Source organism: Neltuma alba, unplaced genomic scaffold (assembly GCF_004799145.2).
Source record: "Neltuma alba isolate B1F8T4 unplaced genomic scaffold, ASM479914v2 tig00011289_pilon, whole genome shotgun sequence".
Lineage (NCBI taxonomy): Eukaryota > Viridiplantae > Streptophyta > Magnoliopsida > Fabales > Fabaceae > Neltuma > Neltuma alba.
This window is the reverse complement of record NW_021635998.1, coordinates 158,225-172,409: the sequence shown is the minus strand read 5'-3', so window position 1 is coordinate 172,409 and position 14,185 is coordinate 158,225. Positions and strand designations below refer to the sequence as shown.

The following is a 14,185-nucleotide window of genomic DNA, read 5'->3' as shown; positions in this document are numbered from 1 at the left end:
AGTATATTAAGAAATTTAATTAAATTAGTTATTTATAACAAATATGAGTTGATTTTTCTAAAATATTTGTTTTAATCATAACTATTCTTAAATGGAAACCCATTGACATTTATAATTAATAGGGACACTTTAGATAATAAATTATAAATTTGAGGGCCAAAGTGAATTAAAGTTTTATATTTAGAATCAAATAAGAACCCGAAGTAATAATGATTAAAATAATAGAGAGATGTGCGTGTAAACATAATATCTTGTGTTCTTGTTATTAGGTTATCAAATTATTCGGTAAAATCAAACTGTAATTAAAAAGAAAAAGGAAGAATTAATGGTAGCGTTTTTTCATAGACCTTTTATGTTTTATGTTGACCATATTGATGCACGTGTAAAATTTTAATAGGCCATCGTTTACATGCATTAAAAATTCGTTTGGGTTCTTGGACTTGGCCACCGTGTAAAAAGACTAATTATAAAGGCGAAGGGATTGTAAGCTGGGCATTTGGTCTAGTGGTATGATTCTCGCTTTGGGTGCGAGAGGTCCCGAGTTCGATTCTCGGAATGCCCCTTCTACTTTTTCAATAATTATTTTCCTGCATATTATTCTCTTCGCGGAGTTTTTCCATTTTCCTGCTCTTTCCTTGACCTTTACAATTGCATAAGATTGAGGATTGTGGCTTAGTGGTTAAGGTTAATATTTTCAACTTAAACTAAAATTATTTTAAAAACTTTTTTAACAAGAAAAGTTAAGGGATTGAAACTAAAGAAAATAATAGTGTGAGCAAAAATTTTATCATCTTCAGTGAAAATGATAAAATAATTATTTGGGAAATTTTTAAAAGTCAAATTGAAAATAAACTATTGATTCTATCGCCAATTCAAATAGACCCTAATACTACAGAGGAAAAGTGGAACTCAAACTTATATATTATTTGGGAAATGAAATAGCAGCTGAATTATTTAAGTTCAATTTAGGATTTTCAATTTTACGATTTTTTATTTTGACACTTTCCTGTAAAATGAAACAAAATACAAAATGAAACCAAGTTTAAAAACGCAATGATTCAACGTAAAAAAAAAAAAAAACAACAACAACATATAAAGCATATTATTAAATCCGAATGGTTTATATCTAGTGATATAGATAACGGCACAAATTGTCTAAAAGAATAACTAGTTATATATATACAAGAAATTTACAAATATCACATAAATTCAAAAATTAATTTTTAAGGATATAAAGCTGAAAATACACAAGTCTTTAATTTTTCTTCTTCAAAACTAAAATGAACATTTATCAGTCAAATGAAGTGTAAAGTTTATATAGTTTAGAACTCAAACCTCCAATCACCTGTTTAAATGATAAGAGTCGTTGTTGGACACCAAGGTTGAAATGATTTAAACGTTTCAAGTTAAAAAATACAAAGATAAATATAATAAGATTGTTTATAAGGTCATGCTTCTTAATAACTCTGCTTATGCTGCATAGCCAATTCCAAGCCTGGATAAAGAAACAGGATTGTGTTATACTCTCGACAACCAACGTAAAACTCCATCAAATCTTTTATATGATAAGGTCATTTTTTAATCTATTTTATAATTTGTATATATTGATTGCCAATGTATATTTTGAATTGATGTCATCTCTTTATCATTCTCAACGTGTCATCAAACACAAAAGCATAAAACCCAAGGCGCGATCAAGAAAAATGACAACTAAAATCACAACTGAAACTAGAAAACTTCATTCATGAACATGAGATACAACACTTATTTGCGAAAACCTTGGGAGATAATATCAAATCATCTGCCTCTTTATTTTGACAACTGCATAACCACGACGAATAAACCCCAAACACAACAAAGACAAGGACGACAACGACAACAGGAACAACAACAATAACATGAACCACAATTGAAACCGAAGCTCTAAAGTTTCAGAGTCAAATCTAGTTCTTCAGCAGCAGACTCATCATTCTCAATGGGAGGTTGAGTTCCAGCACTTTCACCAGTTACAGATTCTTGGGTTGGAATAGGTTCCTGTCTTGCCCTCTCAACCACTGTGTTATTCAGTGGTTGTGCTGTTGCCACCCGGTTCTGAGCCGGACGAGGTGCGGGACAGGAACCTCTGAGACGAGCAGACATTGTTGCAGGACGCTGTGACATCCTCAGGAATCTACTAATGGCTAAAGCTGTGGCTTCTTGGAGCCGAAGACTTGCCTGTAGCTGTGAGCCATAAGTGGAGTGGCGGTTCAAGTGGCGTGAACCAATACCTCCACGTAAGATAGGAAACATGCAGGGACTATCTCCCATGACAAGCCGGCAATACAACAGACGATATGAAGTCAGTGGAGTTCGGAAAATTATACGTCTTGGTTGGGGTCGAAGACGATGATTAGTTCGCAGCTGAGAAGACAGGTCCCAGATGTTGTTGGACATTGTTGCAGCTGAAGAAATGATGGGGAAGAAAGATTGCTTTGGATGTTTTAAGGTGATGAGGAGGAAAGGACTTGGTGGTGTTAAGAGAATACACCCATGTATTGGGAGATGTATAGGTCTCGTTTTATAGGCCACTCATGGATAGCATATTAAGAATATTTGCTTACAACATTGTGGGAAAAAAAATGAAATTTTGGGTGAATTTATTTTGTATAAATGATTAAATAATATGTATATTGGTGTTGTTTTTGATAATTATTAAAATTTTCTATATTTTATTGTATATACATTATGAATTCATTTATACTTATTCATTTATTTATTCATAGTTACTTGAACGCTTTTACGTAATCAACAAATTTAGCTAGATTCGGATGATTATTTCTGAAAGAGCGAGTTAGGTTCTATTCACCTAACCGGAATTACAAATTCTAATTAAGTCCATAAACATAGTAAACTAATAAAAAAAATCAATTAAGAGATATATGCTAATAGCCAAGTAAGCTTCAATGGAATCTATAAAATTTGACCATTATCACCAATAGACATCAATCCTAGTGGGATGTGTTGTGGCCATTTTAAGCATGAAATTTCGAGTTTGAATTCTTGTGAACGCAAAAGATGATTTTAGAAAAGTTACTCTCATTCATATTCAGATCCAATAATGCTGGGAGCTAATAATGTTCAAATTTGATTTAATAGTATCTAATCAAATAATATATTTAAAAAATTATCATTATCTTTAGAAAAATGTTAAATTTATAGGCTAATAAACGTGATAAACCTAATCCAAACAAATCAAATTAAGTTCGGATAGGTTAAATTGATAATGAAAAAGTGACAAAAATTCAACCATCTTTATTCACAATTACGTGAATACTTTTAACATCCGTAATTAGTTAACAAATTTAATTAAATTCAGATAATTAGTTCTTGAAGTGCAAATAAGATTCTTTTCATTTGACTTATTCTGAATTTCGTTTAAGTTCACGAACGTGGCAAATTAACAGATAAATGAATTTAAAGATATAGGCCAATAGCTAAGTTAGCTTAGATGGAGTGATCTATAAAACTCATATAAGAGAAACTTCCATGCCACAATGCCACAAGGCCTTCCACCGTTCTTCACAGGATGTTTCTAGCCCTTCAAGTTCAATAGAATTAATCAATGACAAACTAAAACGAGAGACACGTACAAGGAGCTAGATATACTTATTTGACTCGAATTTACGAGCAAGTTTAGTACAAAATAAACTGGCCTAATGAAACAACAACATCTGATAGAGAAAGAGACAACTCTAAAACAAATATTTAACCAAAAAAAATAATAAACATATATATATATAATTTTAAACAGACCCTATTATAGTTAGTACTTAGTACAGTAGACCAAACGATCCATAAGATAACAAAAAACCGGAGGCAACTTTCCTCCAAGACTTGTATCAGAACATTCTTGAAGAGGCACCACAACTGATGGCTCCCTCTTTATTTCTTACAGTGCCAGTGAAGTTATGCTCATCTGTGTCGTGACTAAGAACTATAAGCATCCGTTGAAATTCGCTGCCTGTATAGTTAACCAGAGATCTCTTCCGCCAGATCTATTATGCTGCAACTGCATATGGTATTGCGCAGTGGAAAATGAGTTCCCAGTTAAGCAAGCAAGCAAAAGGCTTTCTTTGCAACCAAGCAAAAGGCTTTCTTTCATCTTTCACATTTCTCTCATCTCTCTCTTCAAGATAGATTCACATTGTTTTCTCCTCTTTACAGCGAAGCATTTACAGTTTATGCCAATTCCCATGTCACTCTTTCAAAGGCCAAACAGAGAGCAAACATCGATGACCAGATTGCGCTTATAAAGCATACCAACAAATTAAGAGAGAGAGATCCACTACGACTTCACATTATGCAATGGTTCAGTGTCAAAATGATCACAACTTGTACATGATTCTGTGTTCACTGACACTACCACCAGAAAGCCTTCTAAACATGTGCCATAATCGTCTGCTTCTTCCAGTCATCAAAGGACCTGAGTAAGAGTGTCTTCTAAATGATCCTGACTCTTGTCGACCAAATCTTGCAGATGAACTGAATAATTCTGACGCTGATAACCCTCTTTCAATATCTACTCCACGGTCCATGCTGGTAGCGAAGTGTGGTCCTTGGAAGTTATCTGCTTGTTGTCCAGAAGTAGTACTGACTCCCATGTCCAAGTCAACAGACAAATCATCCTTGCTAGAACTTCTTGAAAATGCTTCTCTTGCTTCATCACATTCATTACATACGAGTTTTAAAGCCTGAACAACCTCTCCCATGAAAGGACGGTTTGATACCTCTGGTTGCACACACATTGAAGCAATGGCTGCAACTTTAGCCACACTATCAAAAGGCACATCGGGTCCTAGTGACGGATCTATTATTGATTCGAGTCCTTCTTTGCTTGTCAGCAGAGGACGTGCCCATGCAACAAGGTTCTCTTGACCCGGAGGTTGTGACATGTCCACTGGCTTTCTTCCGGTCAGAAGCTCAAGAAGAACAACACCATAGCTGTAAACATCACTCTTTACCAAAAGATGCCCGGTCATGGCATACTCTGGAGCGACATAACTGGAGAAAATTTTAAAATTAAAAATAAATCAAATCACGGAATGATAGTAAAACTCATCAAAGAATAAAAATAGGTTTGAACATCAATGGTTGTCACCAAGATCTCAATATTAGCCACTGTAATCCGGATAACTTTGATGCTAAGTTGTGGATATTATTACATAGGTCCTGTAATAATTAGGTGGAAATAGAACTCACCTATTAACTGCTAAAGCAGAACTCGATTGTTATGTCAGTCATAGAAGCCATTGCTTTTATTTCTATGAAAAGAAAACGGAAAGAAAGAAGGAAAGAAAAATCTCCAAGTTAAAAGTTCTCTACAACTATAAACTCCTAAAGCAAACGTCTCGAGATGTGAGAGAGATTAGGCCAATGTAAAATTGACGACATAAAAGTTCTAGTTTCAGCTTAAGTAATCTATACAAGTTCTGGCCTAGTGGTGGCAAGCATAACTCGAGGACACCCAAGATAAAGAAATAAACTGTAAGCAAGTATAAAAAGGAAAGGAAAAGACTTAGTACCCAAATGTTCCCATGACACGTGTCGATATGTGTCTGTTCTCCTCATCCGTTGCTATTCGGGCCAGTCCAAAATCAGATACTTTCGGTGTAAAATCATCTTCCAACAAGATGTTGGAGGACTTGAAGTCCCTATGTATTACGCGGGGACTTGAATCTTCATGCAGATAAGCCAGACCACGAGCAGCACCAAGAGCTATCTTCATGCGGGCAACCCAATCAATTGGACTGGTCTCCCTGTCAACTCCTATCAGCAGGTCAAAAGGAAAAGCATAAAACCATTATATTCAAAAGTATTTACAATTAGCGAGGGACATTAAATCCAAAGTAAGAAAATGAAGAAGATTTACCAACCATGTAAATGGGAATCCACACTGCCATTCGGAATGAGTTCATAAACCAAGCAGCGGAATGTCTCCTCTGTGCATATGCCTATCAACTTGACCAAATTTCTATGGTGCAAACGGCTAAGCATCTCAACTTCAGCTAGGAATTCACGATCACCATGATGATCCTCCCTCTTTAGAACCTTGACTGCCACTTTTGTCCCATCATCAAGAGTACCACTATAAACACGCCCAAAACCACCTTCTCCAAGTATTCTTGAAGTATGAAACTTATTAGTGGCTCTCTCAATGTCACTCATGCTGAAATTCTTGGCAGAACCTTTATAAGCTGCAATGCTAGATCGAAATGATGAAGATGCAGAAACTGGCCCACCTCCAGTCACTGACCCAACAGTGCCTGTGAATTCATAATTTTGTTTCTTAAGCTATGTGGCAGAAGATTGATCAATCAAAACGTTACTGCAGTTGTGTAATATGGCAACATCCATAACTAACCAACTTCAATTATAACTTAAAAAAATGTGATATTAGTTATAGCTTAAAAATATGATGATAGAAAAATGATCCAACTGATTTGAATAAGTGCAGTTGAACCTTTTTCTTCCGGCTAAGGTTCCATCCTTGTTTTCCTTGTTCTATAAGATAAGAACCAATAAGCTAGTTTCAGTTTGTAAATAGTGTTGTACTCAATAATTGACCACTTAAACAAAAGCTTTTGCTCATCCCAAGCAGTTGACAGGACAAAATGCGCAAGTTCATTTGTTTTTAAGATGTCAGCAGTTGCATTACCTGGGGTTTTCGAAAGAGAAGGTGGCAAAGTCCGCGGAGTTGATGCTGTTTGAGATACATGATCTCTGCGCTTGAACAACAAGACCCATGCGGCAGCAGAACATAAAAGAACAGCTACAAATGCTGAAAGTGAAATAATGGCAATCACACCGCCACTAAGTCGATTTCTATGCTGTCTTTTTGGTATGTCCACCCCAATGGGCTTTATTGCCCTTCCATTGTTGCCATTAGAATATGGCCCACCATCTATCATTGTCATGCTTGGTGGTAGAGGAGGCGATGGCGGTAAGCCTATACATAGAGGAATTCATAAGATTTCTCACCAAAATGGTAAGGGGGGTGGGGATTAAACAAGGAATTCCAAATTTGTATATACCTGGATAGCTCACATATAACACTTCATAGTCTCCAAAGTAGGAAGCTTTTATAGCAACCTTTTTATGCCAAAATCTCTGAGAGGTCAAAAAAGCTGTATTGTTATCAAAAATTTCCCCAAGTGGAACCAGATCAATTAGGACATCGGTTTCGTCTGGTTGCTGATCAGCTGATTTAGCTCCCATTATGCGAACTTGACTTTGCTTCATGAAAACCCCAGTGGAAATTTCAGAAGCCAATTCTGAAACCAAAGGGAAGAAGGTATAAAGAGAAACACCAAGGCGAAGACCAACTTGCATGGGCCATACACATCTGCAGGGTGCTCCAGGGGGAGAATTTGTATAGGGCTCAGTGCAAACGGTTGATAAACAATCTGAAGGAGAAAAAGCGACACTATATTTCAGTAAAATGAATAAGGCTTGCAATAATTAAAAGAATGAACAAATCTTTACAGGCAAATAAAGAGATTAAGGAAATAAGGTGCTAGCCTTCATTAGGAGGAGGAGGTGGAAGTGCTTGAACTTTCGGCTGGACGGGTGTCTTAGGTCTCTTGGAAGAAGACCCAGGAGGCGATTCAGGAGAAAGAAATGGTACTTGCAATAGAAAACACAATAAATCATGCTAAGTGGAAAACGAATGATAATGAAAAGACATTATTTTCAAATATAACTTTCAATTAATCAAAAGGATGTAATTTTTCCTTCTTACTTTTGGCAGGATGAGGGCCAAATTTGAACAATGGAGATGGAGCATGTGAAACCTGGCTTCTTGGTGGCATAGTTGGGAAAGAGAATGTAGTAGCTGAAGTTCCAACCAAGAAGAAAAAGTGTCAGAAACTAAAATTCCTTTCACCTCTCTTCTCTAACTCCTAGAATAATGGCAAACGAAATTGTTTGTACTTGTAATTTGCAAAGGTACCTGGGTTCGCTGGTGGTGGAGCATAATGTCTTCGTCCACTTGTTGGGAGTAATGAAGGAGGCATTGCTTGACCTATATCAAGTAGTGAAAATGACCAAAAATAAGTAAGAAAGCAAAAAGGAGGAGTTATGCTAAATTACAGTAAGTAAATTATGCAAAATGATAGATCAGGTATCACATCAAACCTTGGTTAACTGAAGTGGGAGGAGAGACTAGATCTGATGATGCTGGAGCAGGACTGGTGACTATGTTTTTGTGATGATGCTCACGTGCAGCAGGGGCTAAAGCACAAAAAGTATCAATAACTCAGGAAAGTTATTGTGGAAAGTGATGCGGCCAAGGTGATAGAAGCTATTCAACAGAAAAGAGATATTGAAGGATGCCATCTTTTATCACAAGAAACTGATGATGTTCAAATGGCAATTGGAGTTCCAGCACGTTTATAGAGAAGGTAATAGAAGTGCAGATGTTATGGCAAACACGAATCTGGATCAGAATGAAATATTGACAATATGCGCGTAAAACAGCCTTCAAGAGATACTACATGAGGATGCAGTCAGACTGGGAGTCCCTCATAGAATTTTTATTCTGTAATTTAGGTCCCGTTTTGTATTTTGGGCTTTGCCCCATTCTTATCACCCAAAAAAAAAAAAAAGGTATATGCAACTTGTGAAAAGTAGGTCCAGTGTTGCATACCTTGGGCTGGGGAATGTGTTAAAGCTGGAAGTGGCTTTGATCGTCTATACAAAGGTGCAGCAACTGGTGCTCCACCCTTTTTCCAATTGATAATTCTGGAAGGAGTTGATGAAGGAGAGACAACAGGTGCTGGAACACAAGTTTTCCATCAAAAAAATGTCCATGAATCACAATATTATCTCAAAATAGCATTTAAATTTCACAACTAAATAAAGAAATTAAAGCAACCAGATACAAATGCTAGACATAATACCACAATGAGACATAATACCGTGGCGAGACACAAAAGATAAGGTTAATGTAGTGAGAACAAAATCAATCATATTATAGTGTTAGTGCTGACAATTGTGAATAAACTCAAGCATTGAGCAAAGGTATTGCAATTTGAGGGATCTGGATTCATATTTCTCATTGTTGTAGAATCATTTGACAATTGAAGTTAACTCAAAAGACATCACAACTATGCAGTCATGATCATCTATAGCTTGATCCAACTGTCGAGGTATCTGGATTCACATTTCTCACTGGCATATAATGATGTGAGATGGGAAATGGGGGACACACCCGAATCTCATTTTGCAATATCAACAAAATAGTAATTAAAATTGAAGAAAACTAACAACAGACATGATCATCTATAGCTTGATCCAATTGTTAAGGTATCTGGATTCATATGTCCAACTGCCATCTCACCTTGTGAAATGGGGAAAAAAAAAAGAAATGCAATCACTTGTCATTTTGGAATTTCAACGGAAAAGCAATTTAGCCAGGCAACTGAAAAAACCATATCCTTTAAGTGAAGAAACTATGCTTACAAAATGAATAGTGTGAATAAGTGAATGAAAAGTAGGGAGAGAAAAATATTCTCTATTTTAAAATCTGCACCTGGTAATTCTGATGGAGATAATACTGGTTTAACTGGGTGGACGGACGGTGGTGGGTTAACGGGAAGTGCACTTGATGGTGATGCAACCGGTGCTGCATAAATACAACGAATGAACAACAATAAGACAAATAGAAGTGATCCGCTAAATAGAAATCCAAATATTTCATTTCTTCCTCTCTTTTAACAAATTAAGGTACTGAAATTTACCAGGTAATACAGGCCAAAACAATTACCAGGTAATATAGGTGGAGTTAAACTTGGGGAAATAGGGTGAACTAGTGGTGGGTTGTGTTGCACTTTTCTTGGGGAGGATGCAACAGATCCTGAATCCAATGAGAACGAGGAAAGTCAGAACCACATGGTTGAATTCTAGAGATGACTTGACAAGACTTCATCACATACCTGGCGACACTGGCCCTGGGGTGCGACCCTTGTTTGGAATCCTTTCGTGAACTTTAGGCGGTAAACTTCCATGTGTGGTTGGTCGGCTGACTGGTGAAATTTGAGGCAAACTGGCAGGAGGTACAAGAGAGGCTGTTCAAAATGCAATTAAAGAGAAGACCAAGGTCAATGCAAATAAAAATCTTGTTATGAGGAAAAAGTCAAAAAAGAAAATTCAGGCTCTTTGGTAATGTTCCTGTGACAACATAACAAGACCTTTGTCACATACTTGTATTCCTACTATGGATATTAGGAGGTAAACCTCCATGTCCAGTTGGTTGGCTGATTGGTGAACTGTTTGGCAATTTGGCAGGTGGTACTGCTCGGGCTGTTAAAATACAATAGAAAATCATATTTTAAATCAACAGTGGCCGGAAGCTGACAACAACAGGAAAGGAGTTTAAACCATCTTGTAAGAATTCACATTATTTGAGAAGATTTTCATCACATGCCTGGTAAAGCTGCCTCAGGCGCGTGACCTTTCTTTGCATCACTTTTGTGAATAATGGGTGGAAAACTTCCATCTTCAGTTGGTGGGCGGCCCGGTGAGATTTTGGGTAAATTGATAGGAGGTGTTGCAGCTGGAGCAGTTCAAATATGCAATTGAATAGCACATATAGGGTCAATACCAGAAATGACAGAAGGGAAATCACAAGACATGACAAATGTATCATCACATGCCTGGTGAAACTGGCTCCACGTGGTGACTCTCATTTGCATTTCTTTTATGTGGAAAATCTGGTTCAACTGGCAAGCCAACTGGTGAATGTTTAGGCATATCAACAGAAGGTGGTGCAATGGGGGCTGTTCAATATGCGATAGAAGAGCAAAATATCAGTCAAATTCAATTAGAAGCTAGACTAACCAGCCCCCTTCTGGAAAAAAAAAATACAAGGCCATGCACAATGTACCTGGGACATCAGGTGTGGAGACTGGAGGTGTCAAAGCAGGTTCTATTCTTTGAGGTGGACTTGGTCGTACTGGTGGTGGCACTAGCCCTTGTGAAGTTGAGGGTGGAGGAACAACCTTATGCGATGAAGGTGGTAATCCTGTTGCACTTGGTGGTGCAGATGGCTGAGTTAAGGGTGGAGGAACAACGCTGTATGGTGGACGTGGTGATATTGCAGCACCTGTACTTGGTGATGGAGGTGGCTCAGTAGAGGGTGGGGGATCAACGTTAGATGATGCGGGTGGTAATATTGTAGCATTTTTACTAGGTGATGCAGATGGCTCAGTTGAGGGTCGAGGAACAACCTTAAATGATGGAGGTGGTGACATTGTCGCACTTGTACTTGCTGATGCAGATGGTTCAGTTGAGGGTGGGGGAACAACCTCAAATGATGGAGGTGGTGACATTGTCGCACTTGCACTTGGTGATGCAGATGGCTCGGCCCCCGTTGTTTTCTTTGGCAATTGAGTTGTGGGAGGTGATAATGTAACTGAATGGTGCAATAAAGGCCCTGAGTGGTGAAAACACCAGCTTCTGGATCAGAGGATGCTATAATAAATTAACATTCTATGAGAATGAAATTACCATTTGGCACGGCCGGTGTATTTGGGGCAATCGGTCCCCGTGACTTTTTGGGAGAAGAATGCACTGGCATCGTTGCTGGGGATGGGGAAACAGCAAAATCTAGAAGATAAATAGAAAAGCACAAAACAGCAGAAGAAACTGATTAGGACCATGAACAACTGACACCAAGCGAAAAAAACAAAAAGCTCAAAATTCATCCCCATGTTGCATTATCTGAGTCTGAACCCCATGACTCTCCACACTGGACACGACCAGGCCCCCGAGTTTCTTTTCTAGGAGGAATGACAGGAATGAATATTGGAGATGGAGATATACTGAACCCTAAAAAGAATACAGTATATCAAGAAATTACCAGTCTAAGCTACCAGAAACCCCACAATTGCCAAATATGACAGACTGTCCAGTAAAATATGGCTTTAAATCTATGGAGCCCATCTACTTCCTCACCCGCAAAAAAACATGAATATTTCAGGTCATGAGTCATTAATCCGAGGATTACAGTAGCTGTCAAACAAGTCCGTTGATGGAGGAATATGCAATCTATTCATAGGGAAAAAGCGCCTTCATAGCAAGAATCTTCTTATCATATAACGATAAGGCGGAAAACAACCAAAAAGAACCATAAATCACTGGATCAATAGATGCTGAATAGGGGGGAAATTATTAACTTCAGAAAACCATGGTTTGAAAATATCAGTCACATTGCTGCAATTCGAGCCAATATCTTTTGGTTCTAAAAGCACATCGCCCAGAAAGAATATGAATGGACAGTGAGCTACTGGGTCCGAAACCGGCCCACAGAAACAACCGCTGTTTTTAATTCACTATTTAAAAGTAGATTATGTGAGCAATGCAACCAGATAATAGAGAGAAGAAAATGACACCCGATGCCCCATTTGGTGATCTTAGCTATTTGCCAAGCTCTGATTTTTGCTGATGCCAAGATATGACGATCCAGATGGACTTTAAGCTTCTCAGTGTCACAGTTTACAACAACATTAACAAAATATGGCGACCCCAGATCAAATACTTTTAGATTGTGCACAAGTTTAAATGAAGAATTCTGAAAATTTAATATTTACCTCTAGATCCTTCTAGTCCCAAAGCATAGCTAATGATGCAGAGCTTCACCAGCAAAAGAATGGACAACGGAAACAGCCCCATCCCATAAGAATAATCACCGAGTCTCAATACAACCCCCTCAGTTGTAATAAATAAGAGAATAAATTACAGACTTTGAAAGTTGATAACTTGAAGCAAGAATAAACGGAGGAGGTTGATTTGTAGAAGACCCACATATATTGATGGCAAAGCAATGAGAAGGTAACTAATGGGATAACCCAGAACAGTGTCTATTGAGAGAGACAGGAGGACGCAAAGCAACTGTTTGCTGAAAACACGAGCTCTGATATAGAAAGAACTTGGAGGCCTCCATGTAAGGCAGGAGAAAAAGAACAACTCGCTGCAATAATCGCTGCTTATGATTCCAGATTAAAACTGATCCAGAAGAAGAAGAAGAAAACTGTACAGCCCACACAAACTCATACAAAAACTTGAAAAGAGGAAGCGAAAGTGGAGAAAATGGCCACTTCCCAGATCTCAGAGAGCGGGGGAAAGGAGAGAGGCAGTTGAGGTGGGACAGAGGCTTTCTGGTTAGAGCACAGTAATAGAGTATAATTAATTATTTTGAGTGGGAAAGTGAGGTTCCAGCATGGTGTGCCAATGGAGGATTATTACCAAACTTGGTTCGGTTCCGATCGGTTGCCCGGCTGCTTTTCTTCTTTGATGTTCTCCCATGTGGAAGCTCTCCTCGGCCGTCCGTAGATTGTGATTTATTGACACCGGAAAATGTCACGTGTCAATATCTCCTTTTGACACGTCATCCACTAAACCCCACAACAACAGGTTTTCGGTTTATGATTTATCAACGGTTATTATGACTTTAGCGCCAAACAATAAATGAGCATGCCATTGAATTGACGACAAGTTTTCGATTAAAAATTAAAATACAAGTAACATATACAGGCAATTTAAATTTTAAACTTTAAACAATTTTTTAATTAATCTGCTTTTATTTTACCGGCAATTAATCCGCATATACATAGAGGAGAAGGAAAAAAAAAAATTAATGAGGATGCGAGTTGTCACCATGTTGCCAGAGGGAAAAGGCAGATTAAGAAAACTGACAATAAAAGTTGCAAAATGTGGCACCCGTGACCCTCAATTATAATTATAAGTGACAAGAGGGGGGGGCAAAAAAAACAGAGGTGTGATATATTTATATATATTAGCTATCAGATTCAGTCGGCAAAATAAAAAGCAAGTTCACAGGTTTTTTATGGGGTAAATTTAAGAAAGAATGAAAGAATAGAATAACAGAGATCATGCATGAATATCAGTGAAGATCATTTTGTTTATATTTTTATTTTTTAAAGAATTAAATTGATCAAAGAATTTATTTAAAATCTTGTACATAATGCAGGGATGGGGTGGTATAGTTTTAATTTTTTTTTTCCTGGTAAAAACTCTAGTTTCAACGTTTAATTTTGCACTTTATATTGATTGTCTTTAATTATGAGAAAATCATAGTACAAAAAATTGAGAGGAAAGCCACCACCTGCTTTTTGGAGATTGATTATAG

General features: G+C 37.5%; 1 protein-coding gene and 1 non-coding gene across 2 annotated transcripts; one reads left to right on the top strand and one right to left on the bottom strand.

The window, feature by feature from the left end:
- Positions 1–490: 490 nt before the first annotated feature.
- TRNAP-UGG (transfer RNA proline (anticodon UGG)) lies at positions 491–562 on the top strand. Its single transcript has one exon. It is a non-coding gene; the product is annotated as a tRNA-Pro (tRNA).
- A 3,027-nt stretch (positions 563–3,589) lies between these two features.
- On the bottom strand, positions 3,590–13,055 carry LOC114711392 (receptor-like serine/threonine-protein kinase ALE2). Its single transcript, XM_028895783.1, has 19 exons — positions 12,627–13,055; positions 11,545–11,643; positions 10,922–11,470; positions 10,692–10,814; positions 10,463–10,591; positions 10,240–10,338; positions 9,972–10,103; positions 9,803–9,892; positions 9,569–9,661; positions 8,684–8,812; positions 8,173–8,268; positions 7,988–8,059; positions 7,778–7,870; positions 7,558–7,662; positions 7,071–7,442; positions 6,695–6,985; positions 5,913–6,302; positions 5,562–5,805; positions 3,590–5,040 (listed from the first exon to the last, which is right to left on the bottom strand). Exons 1-19 carry the CDS (start codon positions 12,706–12,708, stop codon positions 4,365–4,367), a joined length of 3,864 nt encoding a protein of 1,287 aa, XP_028751616.1. The 5' UTR covers positions 12,709–13,055; the 3' UTR covers positions 3,590–4,364.
- Between the last annotated feature and the right edge of the window lie 1,130 nt (positions 13,056–14,185).

Excerpts from the sequence above, each read along its gene's own strand:
- LOC114711392 (XM_028895783.1), bottom strand. The coding sequence starts at position 12,708 with ATGGGGCTGTTTCCGTTGTCCATTCTTTTGCTGGTGAAGCTCTGCATC. Across the intron at positions 8,813-9,568 it reads ATCTCCATCAGAATTACCAG|CACCTGTTGTCTCTCCTTCA; the intron begins GTGCAGATTTTA and ends CTTGTGTTCCAG. Across the intron at positions 7,443-7,557 it reads ACCTCCTCCTCCTAATGAAG|ATTGTTTATCAACCGTTTGC; the intron begins GCTAGCACCTTA and ends TTTCTCCTTCAG.